A 20,043-nucleotide genomic window follows, 5' to 3' on the forward strand; every position below is an offset into this window, starting at 1 on the left:
ATGAATGTGGGGGCTATTCAACCAGTACCAGAAGAGGAAAGGGGACAAGGTTTATATTCAAAACTTTTCCTGGTACCCAGAAAAGACAAATCATGGCGTCCAATTCTGGACTTATCTACTCTAAACACCTTTCTAGACATTCCAAAATTCAAGATACTGACTCTTCACAAGTTACCTCCTATGCTAAGCAAAGATGCCTGGTTGGCATCTCTAGATCTAAAAGAGGCTTACCTGCATATCCCAATCAGGGAATCTTGCAGAAGATACCTCCGCTTCAAAGCAGGCTACTTGCATTACCAGTTCTCTGCACTGCCCTTTGGGTTATCTACTGTGCCCAGGGTCTTTACAGAGTGCCTGGCTCCAGTAATTGCATTCTGCGGGCAAAGAAATATTCAAATATATCCATACCTGGATGATTGCCTAATTCAGGCAGAAAACAAGGACACTCTTCTAAACCATCTGGCGTTTGTAAAAAGGGTTCTAACTTGTCTAGGGTACACTATAAATGAAAAGAAATCACAACTGGTACCCACTCAAAAAATTATATTTCTGGGTGCAAGCTTGAATACAACTGCCCAGATGGCTTTCCTTACGCCAGAGAAACAAATTCATTTGGAGACTTACGTCAAACAGGTGGTCACAAAAACCCTGCTTTCTGCAAGGCAAATACTGCAAGCCTTGGGGTTCATGGCCTCCTGCATTCTCCTAATTCCATATGCAAGACTGCATATGAGGAAACTTCAGTGGTTCTTAAAAAGTCTATGGAGTCAGCATTGTCACAGCCTGGAAACAATGATTCCTATCATACCTTGCCTGCAAATAGAGTTCCTATGGTGGGTAGAGGCCTGCCACCAGAACAAGGGACTGCCATTCACACCACTCCCTGCCGCCCAAACCCTAACTACAGACTCATCAGACTATGCTTGGAGGGCATATCTGACAGGGAGGTGCATTCAGGGCAAGTGGAGCCCAAATCAAATGCATCTTCATATCAATCAAAAATAAATGTTAGCTGTACAGAATGCACTGACAGCCTTCAAGGACTACCTTCATCCAGGACAATTAATGATAAAGACAGACAACACCATGGTTATGTGGTACATAAACAAGCAGGGGGGTACACACTCCTACCCCCTTTGCAGACTAGCCATGCCATTGTGGAACACGGCTGTGACCTATCAGATACAACTACAAGCTCAATTCCTGCCAGGAAAGCTGAATACTCTGGCAGACGAACTAAGCAGAAATCTCATGGACCCTCACGAATGGAAACTGGAACTATGGATTTTCAACATGTTGACATGCAAATGGGGGAGTCTAGACATAGATCTTTTTTCCTCACCCCAGAACTATCAGTTGGACAAATTCTGCACAAGAACTCATCACAAAAAAGCCTGGAAAAGTGGATGCTCTAGCCTTCAGCTGGAAAAACCTATCAGTCTATGCCTTTCCCCCTCTGCCTCTGCTCTCCAAAGTTCTACTAAAAGTCAAACAGGACAAACCAAAAATGATTTTGATCGCTCCAGACTGGCCTCTCCAACACTGGTACCCACTCCTGCACAATGTGTCATACCTTCCATCGTGGCACCTTCCTCAGACACCTTACTTACTGTCTCAGCAGAACAACCAAATTCTGCACACTCAGCTCCAAACTTTGATTCTTGCAGCATGGCTAATCACCCAAATTCACCCTTAGCATCCTTCAGCAAACCTGTGATGGATGTCATTTTAGAGGCGAGAAGGCCTTTTACTAGAAAATCTTATGCTGACAAATGGAAAAGATTCTGTGCCTGGAATCAATCTCAAGGGATAAGCACAGCAGTGCCCAATATTCCTCATATTTTACAATACTTAACTGAGATGCTTCACAAGGGCCTGTCCTTTTCTTCCATAAAAATCCATGCCTCAGCCATTTCAGCTCCTTACAACACAAAACCTCCCCTCTTCTCTCATCCACTGCTAAAGCAGTATCTCGGAGGGGCCAAAAACTTAAGACCACCCAGGAGAACTCCAACCCCTGCCTGGGACCTCAGTTTTGTATTGGAAAAACTCACTCTCCCTCCTTTCGAGCCAGCTGCTACTGCACACTTAAAATTTCTCTCCTGGAGTACAGCTTTCCTTTTAGCAGTCACTTCAGCTAGAAGGATTTCCGAATTACAGGCTCTTATGGCAGTGGAGCCTTTCATCATTTTTCATGCGGACAGGGTGTCTCTCAGGGCCAATCCATCCTTCATGCTTAAGGTGGTATCCAGTTTGGCTCTTAATCAGACCATTCATTTGCCAACTTTCTTTCCCAATCCACAGAATAAGGGGGAGCGGATTCTGCATTCATTGGATGTACACAGACTACTTAGATTTTACTTAAACAGGACAAAATCTCAAAGAAAATCTGAACAACTACTGGTGGCATTTGCTGCAGAGGGAAAGGCTGTTTCAAAGCAAACTATTTTCAAATGGGTAAGCCATTGTATTTGTTTCTGCTGTATGCACCATGGAAAAAACTATCTCCCAGGGGATCAGATCCCCTTCCACCAGGGCTGCATCTACTTCTACAGCCTTTCTCAGAGGTGTACCTACCAGGGACATTCTAGAAGCTGCTACCTGGAGCTCAGTTCATACGTTCACCAAACATTACCATTTACCTTTTTTCTCTAAATCCAGAGCTGGCTTTGCCACTGCTGTCCTGCAGGGCCTTATAGTTGGTCCTAATGCTGTATAATTCCCTCCACCCAACCATAGCTTTGGAAATCTACCCAAATGTAATGACTGCAACAGTGAAACACAAAGAATATGGTGCAGTTGTGTACACTTACCATAAATGTAGATGTTTGAGTGTATTCACTGTTGCAGTCCTGGTTACCCTCCCTCCAGCCCCCTATTTTTCTCTGGCTATACCTCTACTTTCTTTCACTATGCTTAAAAGCCCTTTTGGTGTATTTGCTTTTGGGATTGGAGTTATATTTGTTGGTGTTTTTAATTTTATTTGCTCCCCATTTGGGGGGCACCTGATATTTGGGGCAAAAAAAACTGATGTAATGGTGTTGGCTGCATGTTTTATACCCCTGACTATCTGATGTCATGGAAGAAGGGACAGCAACCGACACAGGACCCAAGACTTTTTTAATCAGGCCGACTGAGGACAACCTGCCAGCAGATTACCCAAATGTAATGACTGCAACAGTGAATACACTCACACATCTACATTTATGGTAAGTGTACACGACTGTACTTTTCTGGTTTTGTGTATGGGTGGCATTATACTGTGCATCAGCCATGCTTTTTGGGTTCTGTGTGAATGTCTTCAACCAGGGCTTCAGTGGGTATCTGGCATCACCTGAAACACAGTGGGAACATATTAGGGTAGGGGAGGCTTTTGGAATTTCACTATGCAAGAAGTGGTGATATGCATCATGGGCTCTGTCAAGATGTTGTGCAAACGCAGTGGTTATTAACTTCTGTGTGTGCTGCACATTAATAGATCAAGATTTACTAGAATTGTAACCTTTGCCATGTGACACAATGCATTTAAAGGACACCTTGGTTGTGCTTGTGTACAAAGTGTAGTACCCAGTATACTGGAGGGGTATTTGATGTCTTAGAAGTCAGACATGGTGACAGCTTTCTGTCCTGGTGTGCTGGGTCATGGTTGTGCTCATCTGTGTGTGGAAGTAGTGTACTTGGGAGTATGTTGAGTTTTCTGCAGTCTGATGCCTGTGATATGTCCAGTGTATCCCCCTATATGTATCTAAAAGTTCCCTGTAAGTGTATGATGAGGGCTACACATACACTGGTGTCCACTGATGTATGAACCCCATGCATTCTTCTCAATTCTTTTCATGAGCAGTGCATATCAATCTATACCCATTATATATTTGTGCATTTGAAAATAGTCTGTTGCTGGTTGGTTAGCCAGTGATATGCTGACTACCACTTTTGTTTATGCTGTCACTTTGCACTATCAGGTGAGATATGATCACTGCTACTGCATGAGCATCTTTGCTTGTTGCAACTTTGCAGATTCATGTGTTTGTTTTGCTGATGTTCTTCATGTTTCACTGTTGCAGTCATTACATTTAGGTTATCTGATTGCAGGTAGCCCTCAGTCGGCCTGATTAACTAAGTCTTGGGTCCTGCGTCAGTTGCTGTCCCTTCTTCCATGACGTCAGGGGTATAAGTGATGTGAGACTTGCTGTACTTCTGCTCCTCTGTGTCTTTGAATTGTGACCTTCTTTCAGGAGCAGTTATTTCCATTTCATAATGCACTCATTAGACTGCACACCTTCATTTGCATGTCCTTACACGATCGTTTGTTTCCTACACTGTCTTTCTCATTCCCTAGAGCAGTAGTTGATACTATGAGTCACAACACACTATGCCTTCCCTGTCACTAGCAGGCTGCACCTGGGAGCTTGACTGTGAATACTGGCCTGTGTAGGAACTGCAGAACCACCAACAGATCACTGCACTTATGTTCTGCAATAGTATTGGAAGTCAGCATTGCATGACAATGTGATGTGATTTCAGAATGTTGCGTAATTCTCTAAGTAATTGTAATTGTAAATTTTTGTATTGTTTTTTTCTCCTTAGTAAATGTTTTTTTTCATACTGTTAAAGTGCATGTGTATTCCTGTCATTTTTGCTTGATATATTTACAAGAAATTGCAGGTGCATGTATGACATCTGCTGCTGTTTCCTATATTTGTTGCAAACTGTTTTCATCACTTGCCCTTCAGTTGACGTTTTGCACATGATACATTAAAGTTTGGTATTAGAGTAGAAAGAAGATTAAGTTCTGTTTGGAGTGTTTTATTTGCAACTGTAGTCATGTGCTGAAGTATTCCCTCTGTCCTTTTTGCTGTGGACTAAACTGTCCTTTCTGTCTCTCAGGTGTGGCAGGATGCTGTGCCAAGACGACCATTGCCCCACTGGACAGAGTAAAGATTTTATTACAGGCTCAGAATCCTCATTACAAGCATCTAGGTGAGTGGAGCTTCCACAGAAGGGAGAATGTTGATGTGTTTTTAGTTTTAAATACAGATATCAGATTTCTGAGACTTTTTTCTAATGTTGGAATTGCTGAGGGTATGCCTTTTTAATTCTAAAATGACCATACAATTGTCTTTGAAATTTCTTTCTGTAGTATAGTTTCCTAGGTTTTACTTCCCTGTTAGTAATATATATAGTTTCATTTTATGACGGTAGTGTATGTTTAATTTTGTACATCTCCACAGTGCAGAATATTGTGATAATCTTACAGTGGCACAGCAGTAGATGAGGCTATGGATAGTTACAACTGGGGAATGTGCCAAGCAAGAATGAAGTGTTAATTTCTACAGAATTTGTAATGTTTCCAAAATAAAGGAATAGCTGATGGTTCTTTCCAGTAATTAATGAATGCTTATTGGAATCATATCATGTTGTGAAGTTTTCTGTGTAAGATTCTAGGGTAATGAGGCATCTCGGAGAAAGCTTAAATTGTGTGTGACACTAACCAAACATGGAAAAGATAGTTGTGTACATAAAATGGATGATTTGTTAAGTGTTGAACTTGTGTAATTTTATTACACTTCTTTGGTTACAAGTTTAAATTTATGTGGTTGAAGTTGTAGCTTAGATTTTATCTGGTTCCTTTTGTTTTGTTCATTCTTTGGTGTTGCTACATTGTGTCATTGCATTTTGGTAGAGACTCTACCTATTCCTAGCTGTATGGAACACTTTATAAAGGATCTTTTTAAGATGCATAAGGATTAGAATAGTTCTCAATGTTATAGATTTATTGTGGATTAAGTTGAGCCACCAGTGTTGCAGAGATGTGATTTACTGAATGACAGTTTTTAAGTTTCACCTAGGTGCTTTTTCCCCTCTCTGCTCTGTGATCGTCGATCCTTACATATCCGAATAGAGCCCATTCATTCTCCTATGGTGGGGAGTCCCCAAAGCCACTACTGTGAGATTCATCCAGAGAGGCCATCAGTCAGGCAGACTTCCGGGTGTGTGTGCTCTTGACAGCATCCTAGCAAAGAGAATGTCTGTGTAAGTACTCAACTCCACCTCTGGGCAGAGGGAAGGGATACCAGCATCACTGTAGGGATTCACAGTGCCCTTTACTACATGTTCCTGTGCATTCAGTAATTTGGAATACCACCAGCCATTGGCTTATTCAACCAAATGCCCATCCATGGGACACTCACCACAGTGCCATCCCTCCAAGGGAATGTGGCTGTATGCATCCTGTGTTATCCAATCCCCCAGAATGGGCATACGCATCTTCTTCCTGTGCTATCATTGTCAGCCTCCTGGGTGATTAATTGAAGTCTGGTCACTTGGGCCATAGTCAGGGCTATATCCCTCTGTGCCATTGCTCTGAGCTCACAATTTAAAAATGTATTACCTTAGAAAGTGGATTGAGTCACTGGTTAGATGCAAAACATTTAGCAGCAGATCTGGTTGCCTGCATCTCAGTGAAGTACTAATGCAAATGTGTAACTGAGGTAAGAACATTGTTACATCAGAAACCTGGCACTGAGCACCCACAGTGACAGTGTTACACTGCTCTGACAATCTGTCACTGAGGTCACCCTTCCTGATAAATAACCCTGTTTGCCTAGTAAACATTTGAAAGATTTTTAGCTAGTTTACTATCCTCCCTGGCAGTTACTTGTAGTCTGCTACTTTGTCCCACAGAGTAAATCTTGTACTTATTTCTGGGCTTTTGCACACACAGTGACATGGGCACACACTGCTGACATCTCTTGTCAGTGACTGTCTTTTACTGATGCTGTTCTATCAATTACTTTGTTAACAAGTTCTCCACTGACTTGTGGCTCCACATTTTGAAAATGCAGTAATCATACACATAGAAGAACTGGTACAGAAAGTTGGCATCTTTCTGACAAACATTTTTTTCCTCCCCATATGAGGATACAGAAGTGTAAGTTCTGAAGAAAGAGTATTGTTTTGAGAGAAAAGTAGTGGAAGCTCATACTGGACTGTTTGCAGATACATGGCTGGGGTAAGAGTCACTGAAGTAGTTATAAGGGAAACATGGGGAACCCCAGCAGTAAGAAACACTGAAACCAGAAGATCTGTAAATGACAGGTATCGTCTGCTTAGAAATATATTGTTAGAATTTTTACTTTTTGAGAAGCCAGGTGAGCATGGCTTTCACAAAGAAAGCATTCAGTAAAGCTGCTGTTGACATCTGGAATAATTTACCACAAAATGTGCAAAATGGTAGCAGTCTTCCAGTATTTTGCAAACTACTAAAATCTCACATTGCAGATAGACACAATTGCACTTGTCTTAGGGATCATGGTTAAGCCACATTTGCAAATACTCTATGAATATATCCTTGAAGGACTGGTACAGTAAATTCTCAGTTAACAGGAACTGAAGCAACTGCAAAAATAAATAAATATATAAATCGTAGAAATAAGTAGATTTTTCATGTGTTGCACTTTCTGCCCCCCCCCCCCCCCCCCCCCTGCAGAAACATGCCTTTCGTTTGAGTTTTAGAGGTTTAAAAAGGAAGATAGGAATAAATTCCTTTTCTCCCCAACCTGAGAAGTCAAACCAAACAAATAGTATAGGGTACAGTATTTGCAGCCATATTTGTAATATTAACTCTCGAGCAACCAGATATTACAGTTATCCGGCATCTAGTAATCCCCATGGCTGCCGGTTAACTGAGAGTTTACTGTAGTAACTTTGCCATTTGTTTATGACTCAGAACATCATTCCATGACTACTGATATAATTTGGAAAATCTGTAAAAATTTGTTTTAAGCAATATTTTGGGGGATTATTGTTATCATCACTACATCATCATTTTCATTGTCATTACTTTGTTTTCCCTCTGTTTCTCAGTGAATGTTTTTCTTATTCTTCATATTGGGCAGTTTACAATTCTTTAGGGTAAATGAAATCTTAATGTAATAATTATGTATTTACTTTACTATTAAGTATCTATATGATTTGTTCTTGTTCACATTGATGTATGTTTGTGGTTGCCATTTCACCTGGGTTGTGATCAAAAACAGTCCAGTGTTTAAGACCATTTTATTTTTGTGGTTAACAAAAGAAATAAAATAAAATGTGATTAACCAATAATGCTGAGCCAGGAGGTTCCATTTTCGTTGGAATCCTGACATGAAAATCTCCAGAAATAACATATTTAACAGTAAAATGAGAGAGTTAATTGTAAAGACAAACAAACAATAGGTTTACAAAATTGATAGTCAATTTTACATAAAAATAGACAAAATGCAAGGAAAGCCAACAAAACTTAGATGACTTGCCACATACTTCCAACAAAACTTAAATGGCCTGGGGCATACCATGCTTTGCCAAGATTAAAAGCAGAAGGTATGACTTAATTTCTTTGCTCTTAAGTTTTCTAAATTTGTTGAGGAAGACACTGGTACAAAACTAAGGATGTTCATCACGATAACTGCTGCAGTATCTTTAGCTATATGAGTTATATCCTGCATAGCCCGAGGTGCAAGAACAAAACTGCCACGAAATATGTTAAGCTGCTTTTACTTCAACAAATACTTTTCGTTTGATACTATGATCAAACTTCTTCAGATAACAAGAATAAAAAACATTTTATTTAAAATGTCCTTTGAAAGTCGCATGTTATTCACTTCGCTATCATCAGGAAAGTAATGCATAATCAATTAATTACATCATTAATCCCTGCCCAATACCTTTATTCATAAACTCCACTCAAAGTTAGATTAATAAATGAGTTACTGAATGTACTAAAGCATAACATTGCAACGAGCGGGCTTAGCTAAAAATCAGCACTGTAAACTCGTTATAAGGACGGCATTTACTAATAAATTTCAGATACTGATCTTTCATAAGCTTCCAAACACAACGAGCAAGCAGTAAATACAAGTGAACCACAGTAACGCTCTGTTAGCTGACTCTAGCCTGTATCCCCGCCCATTATATTCCATACACAGCCTCCAAAATAAATTAAAAATACATTTCAACAAACAAGCTAAAATGTTAAAAGATACTATAACCTAACTGAACTGAACAGCGGCTAACATAATTGCCTACATATGAAGGCTTTGAACAATCCAGTTGTAACATACTCAACCTTTTATCTTGAGTCAAAAAAGCTGTGGTATGCTGGGCGTTTCATCTGCTCACAGCAAGCCCAAGATTCAAGTCCATAAGCCGCAAGTGCTCCTTACAGTGTCCAACTTGACCGTACGTCTTAAAGTGATGGTCTAGGCTTCTACTATGGGTTAACACAGTTCGACCAGAGCACTAAGATATACTGAATACTGTGAGTTAGTTGAATTATATTGTACAGCAGCTAGAATAGTTGCCTTCATATAGATGTTTCAAACAAAGCCAAATCACTTGTATTAAATCTGTTGAGCTTAAGCATACCGGACCATTTCAGCTAAACACTACAAACTCAAGATAAACATCCATAAGTCATAGGTAGGTACTAGGCTATCTGCCCGAAGGCATTTATAAGGCTAGCCAGAATATGTTGGCTTTCGCCGCCCCCTTAGGTTAGTTCCCTGTGCCTCTGTCCAGCAGAGCCACTGAAGTGATCCCCGAGGTAAACTTTCTGATGTTCATCGTGTTTCACTGTTGCAGTCATGACTGTAGGGTTCTCCCCTGCCGGCAGGCAGTCCTCGGTCAGCCAGAATCCCAAAGTCTGGGTCCGGCGCCGGCTGTTCAGTCATGCTCCCTGACGTCAGAGCGCCAGGGGTACAAAGCTGACAGCCGACGCAATGTTCTCCAGTCTTTCTTGCCGTGCGGTGATGGCAGTTCGCAAGTGCCGGTCGGCTGACTCCTGACAATTTTTTTATAATCAAACTTTAGTCCGAAGACTCTCTTCTCCTACTAAAAGCTAAGTACCCCGTTGGGGAAACTTTTTTTTCTTGCTCCAGTCCGATGTCAGAAAAAGTTAATAATTGTATTTCATGTGGGAAGCAAATACCTCATAAGGATTTTCATTCTTACTATATTCCTTGCTTAGGCCCTGACCACGACGTAGCTAGTTGTCGGTTTTGTGCTAGATTCAATCAATGTGCTTTTCAACGAAGGTACGATTTTGCTTTTCATTACTTCGGTAGGCGTTTTAATTATAAAATGTCATCGGATACGGTTCCGGCTACCGGAGTTCATAAACGATGCAAGGACAAAGACAGGCCTCCGAGGTCCAAATCAGACGATATCACACAAGCGGAGCCAGCTTCAGGTTCGGCCGTTCGTCAGTGAGGCGCTTTTGCAGCCCCTGTCATCGGCCATTTCGGAACCGATAGCCGAAACGGACTCCCACGAGGAGCCAACTAGGCCTTTGAATATTTCAGTTGGACCTTCAGACAATGCTCCTTCAGATGGGGCTGGAGCCGCTGTGCAGGTACCGGCTTCCGAAGGGGTTTTCAGGGCTACTCATCTTCTTATAAAGGCAAAGCCAAAGACAAAGGCAAAGACTCCTTCCAAATCAAAGACTGCAACCCAGGCCTCTTCTGATCCGGCTCCCAAGTCTCAGAAGCAGTTACTTAAAATGGCGAGGACTTACTTACTATGATTAGGGGTTCACATCCCCCTCCAGATAAAAGGCCAAGGCAGGAAGTTTATTATGACTCCTCTGATCAGGCTTCTGTTTCTTCTGTCTCTTCTTCTGACCAGGAATATTCTTTCCCTCCTTATGAGGATTCTGATGCTGAGGAATCCATTCCTTCAGCTTCCTCCCCTGAGGATTTCTCTTTTGGGGAAACTTTGCATGAAATGAGGGAACATTTCCACTGGGAAGGACAGGAGTACTCGGAATCTAAGAAAAGACTAAGGGATTTTCTTCTTCTTCCTCAACATAGGCCCCTGGCTATTCCTCCTATTTTGGATATTGTGGATGATGCTTTTTCGGAGGCTAACTTAACTCCTGACTCTTTTCCTCCAGCTCCTGTTAAGCCAGACAGATACTATAGGGTTCCTGATTCCCACCAGTGTTTATTCAAGAACCCTACTGCTGACCCTGAAACCATTTCTCAGGGTCCTAAGGGCGTTAAGGCCGCTTCTGCTAAAAACCCCATTCCCACTGCGAAGGATTCCAGATCTCTAGAAAGATGGGGCAAAAAGTGTACACTTCTGCTGCTTTATCTACTAGGGCTTTAAACTGTCAGTTTCATATGCTGAAATACCAGCAATTTCTCCTGTCTGTTTTAAAGCAAAAGCTAACTTCCATTTCCGCTTGTGCTGATGATAAGGAACTACATGACTTATTGCATGCCACTGAACAAGTTGGGAAGCATGGTTTACACTGTGGATTTGATGCCTTGGAGGCTTCATGTAGGGCTGCTGCCTCTGGCACAGTAATTAGAAGGCATGCATGGTTAAAGGAACAAAATTTGCCAGATCAGGAAAAGGCTAAATTATTGGATGGTCCCTGTTCAGCATAATGTTTTATTTGGATCTAAAGCTGAAGACGTGATTAAAAAGATGGAGGACAAGGCAAAGTCCATGCAAACAGTTAAAGATTTCTTACAAGTACAGCCACCCAGATTTAGCAGGAATTGGCCTACAAAAAATTGGTCCTTTCTCAATTCAGACAGGCCTCAGAGGGGTAGATATAGACGCCCCCGAGGTAGGCCTCAAACACAAGCCTCTTACAGACCAAGACAGTGGACTGCTTCCACCCCTAGGGGAGGAGAAGACAAGGTCGCAAGCTCATAGAAAACAGACTCAATGACTCCCTCTGTTGGGCTGCAGGAACTTCTTGCCTGGAAGCCCCTCTCGGAGGAAAACGTTCTCTTTTTCATCTAAATTGGACTCGTATAACCCAAGACAAGTGGGTTCTGGATGTGGTTTCAAGACGTTACAAATTCCATTTTCATACCCCACCAAGGCCAAGCGGATGGCCAGATCTTCCAGAACATCAGTGGTCAGAGGCATTCATCCAGGTGGAAGCTCTCTTGGCTATGAAAGCCATAGAACTAGTTCCACTTTCAGAGATGGGACAAGGTTTTTACTCAAGGCTCTTTCTAGTCCCCAGGAAGCAAAATTCATGGAGACCCATTCTGGATCTGTCAGTCTTGAACGCCTTTCTAGAGATACCAAAATTCAAGATGCTTACTCTACAGCAGCTACTCTCAGTGCTGGCCAAAAATGCATGGATGGTAACTTTGGATTTAAAAGAGGCATATTTACACATTCCCATCAGACAGGAATGCAGAAAATACCTCAGGTTCAAGGCAGGATCGAGGCACTACCAATTCTCTGTGCTGCCCTTTGGATTGTCTACTGCGCCCAGGGTCTTTACCAAATTCAAATTTACCCTTATCTGGACGACTGTCTTATTCAGGCAGACAGCAAGGATGTCTTACTCCAGCATCTACAGTATGTTCAGAATCTTCTCAAGTTCCTGGGATTCACTGTAAACATAAAAAAGTAAAATTTGACACCCTCACAACAGATAATTTTTCTGGACGCTTCTCTAAACACAACAACCCAGATGGCATTTCTGACATATGAAAAACAGTTACAGCTGGCTTCAACTTTCAAAACCTTGGCAACTACAACTCAGCTATCTGCAAGGAAATTCCTGCAGGCTCTGGGTTACATGGCCTCCTGCATCCTTCTCCTACCATATGCAAGACTACATATGAGGAAAATACAGTGGTACCTAAAAAGTGTATGGTCTCAGCATTGTCACAGTCTAGACATACTGATCTCTGTCCTGCCTTGTCTTCAAAAGGAATTCCTTTGGTGGTCCAAGGCATGTACTCTAAACAAAGGAAAACCCTTCTGTCTTCCTCCTGCCACTCAGATTCTAACTATAGACGCCTCAGATTATGCATGGGGAGCCCATTTTCGGGGCAACTGTCTGCAGGGCCTTTGGACAAAGGATCAGAAGCACCTGCATATCAATTTAAAGGAAATGTTAGCCGTTCAGAAAGCTCTATTGGCCTTCAGGAATCTTCTACAACCAGGACAACTACTGATACGGACAGACAACACCACAGTTAAGTGGTACATAAACAAGCAAGGGGGATCTCATTCCTACCCCCTTTGCAGACTAGCCATGGATCTTTGGAACACAGCTCTAGCTTGCAATCTGGACCTTTAAGCACAGTTTCTACCAGGGAAGCAAAACTTCCTGGCAGACGGTCTGAGCAGAAACCTTTCGGATCCACACGAATGGATGTTGGACTCCGACATATTCAAGATGATTACAGCAGTCTGGGGATGTCCTCACATAGACCTCTTTGCATCCCACCTCAATCATCAACTACAAATTGTTTGCACCAGGACTTTCCACGATCAAGCTTGGAAAGTGGATGCTCTATCATTCAGTTGGAGAAATCTCTCGGGATATGCCTTTCCGTCTCTTCCTCTTCTTCCACGGGCATTACTAAAGTTTAAGCAGGACAAGCCCAAGATGATAATCTTGCTGGCCCCAAATTGGCCTCGACAGTTTTGGTACCCAACACTGAGAAACCTTTGTCTAGAGCCACCCTGGGTTTTACCACAGATTCCGAACCTTCTGTCCCAACATCAGGGTCAGATTCTACACTCCCATGTCAAAACTCTCAGCCTGGCGGCCTGGTTAATCCAGGATCTTTGATTCATTCTCTCCTACCCAAGCAGGTTATGGATGTCATTTTAGAAGCCAGACGTCCTAGCACTAGAAAATCTTATGCAGGAAAATGGAAAAGATTTTGTTCCTGGATGCAGGCTCAGGGGTCTGATCCTCTTATTCCTAACATTCCTCAGATTTTACTTTACCTGTCAGACCTCTTACATAAGGGTCTCTCTTTCTCTTCCATAAAGATACACGCCTCTGCTATTTCTGCTCATTATAATACAGACCATCCTATCCTTTCCCACCAGCTCATGAGACAATTTCTCAGAGGAGCTAAGAATTTAAGGCCCCCTAGATCTCCTCCCATTCCTGCTTGGGATCTTAACTATGTTTTGGAAAAGCTCACCTTACCTCCTTTTGAGCCTGCTGCCTCATCTGACATCAAGTTTTTATCTTGGAAGACAGCCATCCTTTTAGCTCTGACCTCTGCCAGGAGGGTTTCAGAGTTGCAAGCTCTTATGGCTGTGGAACCTTATATTATTTTTCATCAAGACAGGGTGTCTTTAAGGACTAATCCTACTTTCATGCCTAAGGTGGTTTCCAGAGTGGCTTTAAATCAAACTATTCACTTGCCAACTTTTTTCCCCACTCCTCAAAATAAGGGGGAAAGGATCTTGCATTCCTTGGATGTACACAGACAACTACGTTTTTACCTGGACAGAACCAAGGACATCAGGAAATCAGAACAATTGTTTGTTTCTTATGCTTCAAGTTCCCAAGGTAAAGCCATTTCAAAACAGACCATTTCTAAATGGATTGCTCATGGAATCAGATTTTGTTATTCACACCATGGAAAGCAAATCCCAGGGAGTATAAGGACTCACTCTACCAGAGCGGCTGCCACTTCAGCTGCCTTCCTCAGGGGAGTTCCTACCAAAGACATTTTGGAAGCTGCAACTTGGAGTTCAGTGCATACTTTTTCCAAGCACTACAATCTACCTCTCTACTCTAAGTCTAAGGAAGGCTTTGCTTCTGCAGTTTTGCAGGGCCTTTTAGCCGCCCCCTCTACTTTATGACCACCTCCCTTTCTTTCTGCTTTGGGATTCTACCCTACAGTCATGACTGCAACATTGAAACACGATGAACATAGTACAGTTGTGTACACTTACCATAAATGTAGATGTTCGAGTGTCTTCACTGTTGCAGTCTGGGTTTCTCTCCCTCCTGTCCCCTCTTATTTTTTCTTTTGTGTGGTTCCTTTTTTCACCCTTCTTCTGAGGTTTATTTGCAAAGGGTATGGGACCTTACTCATTTTGGAACTTCTGACATCTGGGGCAAGAAAAACTGGAGAACATGGCGTCGGCTGTCAGCTTTGTACCCCTGGCGCTCTGACGTCAGGGAGCATGGCTGAACAGCCGACGCCAGACCCAGACTTTGGGATTCTGGCCGACCGAGGACTGCCTGCCGGCAGGGGAGAACCCTACAGTCATGACTGCAACAGTGAAGACACTCGAACATCTACATTTATGGTAAGTGTACACAACTGTACTTTTCCCATCCACTCGTCAAGATTTCTTTTGAAGACTGTTAGTGAGGAGCTCTGCCTAATGTAGATTGGGATCTTGTTCCAAAGCATGGGAAGTCTCTGGGACAGGAATCTGTCCCTCTAGCATGTCCTATTTATTGTTGTGGTGAGGTTTAGATCCCTAGATTGTGTGGATCACAGGGATAAGGTTTTCTTTAGGTGGAGCATGTCCATCAATTCTGGGTTGGACATGGCCTTGTATGTCAGACAGAGATCACCTCTGAGTAGGCAGTATGCAACTGAGTACAGCTGTAATTTCTTCAGTCGAGCTGCATAGGGCATCTGTTTGAGGCCAGTGATCCTCTTGGTGAGGTACTTCTGTGGTTTTTCCAGCTATTGCAGATATCTTGTAAGGTACATCCCAAATGGGGCGTTGTACTCTATGATGGGTCTGATGAGTGATGAGTAGAGGGGCACAATGACCTCTTTTGATCCGGATGCGAACCCTTTTGTTATTAGGTGGGCCACATAAAAGGATTTTCTAACCACTTTGGTAATGTGATTATCAAAGGTGAGATTACTATCTACTTGGGTCCCCAGATCCCTGATTACATCTTCCGTATTTAGGGGACTACCACCTATGTGGTAGATTGTGGGTACTTTGTTTTTTCCAAAGGGGATGACTCTGCACTTTTTGGCATTTAGCTTGAGGCTATGATTTTGACACCAGGTCTCCGTCTCAGTGAGACCCTTTTGGAGGATGTCTGTGTCAGCCGGAGAGTCAGTTATAGCCCCTAGTTTGCAGTCGTCTGCGAATTTGGTCAGCCATAGTCCTCCTGTGCTTGCCTGTACCTCTGAGAAGTATATGCCGAACAGGAGGGGTCCTAGGACTGAGCCCTGTGGAACTCCACTTGTAACCGATTTAGAGTCGGACCTAGCTCCTGCAACTCTCACCATGTGGGTTCTGTCCGTGAGCCAGTTGGCAACCCATCTTGTGACGTAGGGGTTTATGTTTAGGCTGGTGAGCTTGTCTATAATACCAGAATGGGGAATGGTGTCGAAGACCTTGGTGAGGTCTAGGTAGGCTGTGTGTACCACCTTTCCCTCATCTATAGCATTGCTAACTGTCTCAAAGAAGTCCACCAGGTTGAAGAGGCATGATCTGCCCTTAACAAAGCCGAACTGGGTAGGGTCCAGTGTTTGGAGGTTCCCAATGTCTCTGTTAATGAGTTCAATGATGATGCGCTCCATAGCCTTGCAGACCAAGCTAGTCAGGCTTACAGGGCGATAGTTCCCGGGGTCTGTTGTGGCTCCACCTTTGTGGAGCAGAATAACTGCTGCTGTGCGCCACTCTATGGGTACGTAGCCTGTGGAGAGGTTGAGTTTGAACAGTGTGTTTAGGTGAGGGGTTAGTTTGTCTTTGACCTCTTGTAGGATGCAGCCTGGGACACTGTCCGGTCCCATTGATGCTGTATTTTTGGCTTTGGAGAGGGCTGTTTTAACCTGAGTGTCTGTGATTTTTCATTCTTTTGGTATGGTTATTGGCCCTTTTGGGGATGAGAGGGGGGTGATGTTTGCGCTGAACCTGTCTGCCAGGATGTTGGCGATATCGGTCAGTTCAGTGTATTTTGTGCCATTCTGCACCAACTCCGAGCAGATCTGAGCATTGCCACTTAGATTCTTGACATAGCTAAAGAATGCCGTGTGGTTATCTTTGGAGTCCTTGGCAATTTTTTTTTTCAAAGCTTGCCTTGGATGATTTTATCAGGGATCGTAGTTTCGTGCTGATACTGATCAAGGATGTCTTCCCTTCTTGGGATTTTACTCTCTTCTGTACTAGTTTCCTCCTTCTATTGTATAGCTTGTTTATGGCAGGAGTGCACCAGACTGGTTTCCTTTTCTTGGAGGAATGAATCTTGGTTTTGCTTGGGATGGCATGATCCATGCATTCTTGTAGGTGCTCGTAGAATGCATTAGTAAAGAATTTTGCAGCTTGGACAGTGTTATCCTTCAGCATGGGGGCTTTGAAACTTTCCACCTCGGTCTTAAGTAACGTGAAGGTTCCTTTTGAAAAGTTTTTCACAGTGGTTGTCTTGTCCGGGGGTGGGGGCGGAATGTGGATATCCAAAGTGATTTGTTTATGGTCAGATCTAACCAGCGAGGGGTTGAATGCTTCCTATGCTGTTTGACTCATTTGTACGTCTAGGAATAACCGGTTCAGACTTAATACTATAACAAAGTACAATGACATGTAGTGTAATTTGAAATACAGTTATTCCATGCACTATTCATCTGTAGGTTGTTGCAAAACGCGATGAGCAGCTGATGGCTTAATTCTAAATTCCTAGTCAAAACACTTGCCCTTTCTAGTATTTAACCCGGAATTCAGAATTTAAGATATTGAGCCATTCTAGTCATCATAGTTGATCCACTGATTTATAGCCCAATAATACTACCCTTCTTAATTTGTAATACCCGGGTTATATTAGGTAAATTTGAAGCTTCTAAATAGATCCGGAATATCTATTGGAAATTAATGGACATATTTTTCAACCCTAAAAAATTATATATGTAATATTTTAAGTCCATCAAATTCAGGTTCTAGATGCCATCAGCTAATGTAACCTAGGTATTACAGATTAGGAAAGGTAGTGTTATTGGGCTATAAATCAGTGGATCAACTGTGACAACTAGAATGGCACATGTCATTGTGCTTTGTTATGGTATTAAGTCTGAACTGTTATTCCTAGAAATAAGAATGAGTCAAACAGCATAGGAAGCATTCGTGAGTTATGGATGTTTATCTTGAGTTTGTAGTGTTTAGTTGAAATGGTCCGGTATGCTTAAGCTCAACAGATTTAATATAAGTGATTTGGCTTTGTTTGAAACATCTATATGAAGGTAACTATACTAGCCGCTGTATAATATAATTCAACTAACTCGCAGTATTCAGTATATAGCCTAGACCTTCACTTTAAGTCTTATGGTCGAGTTGGACAGCAAAAGGAGGACTTGCGGCTTATGGACTTGAATCCTGGGCTTGCTGAGCAGATGAAACACCCGGCATACCACAGCTTTTTTTGGCTCAAGATAAAAGGTTGAGTATGTTATAACTGGATTGTTCAAAGCCTTCATATGTAGGCAATTATGTTAGCTGCTGTTCAGTCCAGTTAGGTTGTAGTATCTTTTAATATTTTAGCTTGTTTGTTGAAATGTATTTTTAATTTATTTTGGAGTCTGTGTATGGAATATAATGGGGATACAGGCTAGAGATACAGGCTCGAGTCAGCTAACACATGGCGTTACTGTGGTTCACTTGTATTTACTGCTTGCTTGTTGTGTTAGGAAGCTTATGAAAGTTCAGTATTTGAAATTTATTACTAAATGCCGTCCTTATAACGAGTTTACAGTGCTGATTTTTAGCTAAGCCCGCTCGTTGCAATGTTATGCTTTTGTACATTCAGTAACTCGTTTATTAACCTAACTTTGAGTGGAGTTTATGAATAAAGGTATTGGGCGAGGAGTAATTATGTAATTGATTATGCATTACTTTCCTGATGATAGGGAAGTGAATATCGTGACTTTCAAAGGACATTTTAAATGAAATGTTTTTTATTCTTCTTGTTGTCTGAAGAAGTTTGATCATTGTATCAAATGAAAAGTGTTTGTTGAAGTAAAAGCAGCTTAACCTATTTTGTGGCAGTTTCGTTCTTGCACCTCGGACTGCTTTGGATTTATTTGGTGGTTTAATTTTGTGTTTTTTCTATATCCTGCATAGGATATAACACAAGACCAGCTTCAGGGCACCTTCAATGTGCCCAAACTGTCTCTAAGCTGAGTTGATTAAAGAGTCAGGTTTGAGACTAAGCACTTCAGAGCTTTCCCACCACTGAGCAGAGTGCTGCTCTGAGGGCTTTCAAGGATTGTCGGTTGATGAATGTTGTTTCTTTGCAGGGCAAGTAAGTTCCCTTCAGGGATAAACCTTCCATGTTACTTTTTTTTTTTACTTGAAAAACTTGTTTCATAAAAATAAATTCTTTTAAGTTTGGAAAAAGTGTTTTATTTGGCTGTCTCTTGACTTTTATGTACTTTTAAACAGGAGCACATTTTTTTTTTTTACTTTTGTGATTAAAAGTTGTTTAACATTACTTTTTCATCAGAAATGTAGGCTTTTACTTTAGAGGGTTTGGGAAAGTGTTTAAAGTACCTTTTTTTTTTTTTGCATGAAAAAGTTACTTTTCTGCTGCTGTCTTGTTACTGCCTATTACTGCTAAGCTTTCTGGGAAAACAAGCAACATTTTCAGCTTGAACCTGGGATAAAGCACTGCTCCCTCAGTTAGTCCTTCTTCCAGCTGCAAAAAGAAAAATATTGTTAAGGCTTGCCACCACAGCAAGCTGATAATTTGCCTCAATGACAGGTGGGTAACTCTGCTGTACCAAATGCTTCAGTCCACAAATATTTTTTTGATCCCTTTGATTTAATCCATACAGTCACCATGGAATGGGGTTTAGTTAACTATTCTGTGGCTGTTAGGGTCCTCTCAAGGGGTAAGGGAGAGCCACTCTTGTCGGACATGGGAGAAGGAACAGGGAGTGTGCCCTCTGCTTAGCCAGAATGTTGTGCTCATCCTTGGGAAGCTGTTGCTGGCAATACTGGATCTATGTTTTCAAAAGTTCCTGTCAAAAAGAGACAAAAAAAAACTATAAAGCTTTGTCTTCTCCTGTGTCATTTACTCTGGACAGGAGTAATTATATTGGATTGGCTCAGGGTCTTGTGCAGGCTGTTGGACCTTCATATAAAGAAGGTTTTGGTAAAAGAAAAAAGGGATTCCTCTTTTCCCGAAGAGGCTTAAGAAGCTGAATCTGTCAGAGATTGTAAAGGAATAGCTGCAGTTTTTTTCTCCTTAAGTTTTTGATTCAGATTCTCAGGAGAATGTTTTCAGTGGGAGGATACTGAGGCTTT

At 42.0% G+C, this 20,043-nt stretch overlaps 1 protein-coding gene across 2 annotated transcripts in view; it reads left to right on the forward strand.

Moving 5' to 3' along the window:
• Nucleotides 1-20,043, forward strand: part of SLC25A16 (solute carrier family 25 member 16) — a 1,052,007-nt gene that overhangs the window by 330,700 nt on the left and 701,264 nt on the right. For both annotated transcript variants that reach the window (XM_044055779.1, XM_044055780.1), the window contains one exon: nt 4,888-4,980. In XM_044055779.1, coding sequence (XP_043911714.1) covers nt 4,888-4,980 — 93 coding nt within the window. The remainder of the gene's footprint in view (nt 1-4,887; nt 4,981-20,043) is intronic.

Source organism: Protopterus annectens, chromosome 14.part0 (genome assembly GCF_019279795.1).
Source record: "Protopterus annectens isolate FY-2018-M chromosome 14.part0, PAN1.0, whole genome shotgun sequence".
Lineage (NCBI taxonomy): Eukaryota > Metazoa > Chordata > Ceratodontiformes > Protopteridae > Protopterus > Protopterus annectens.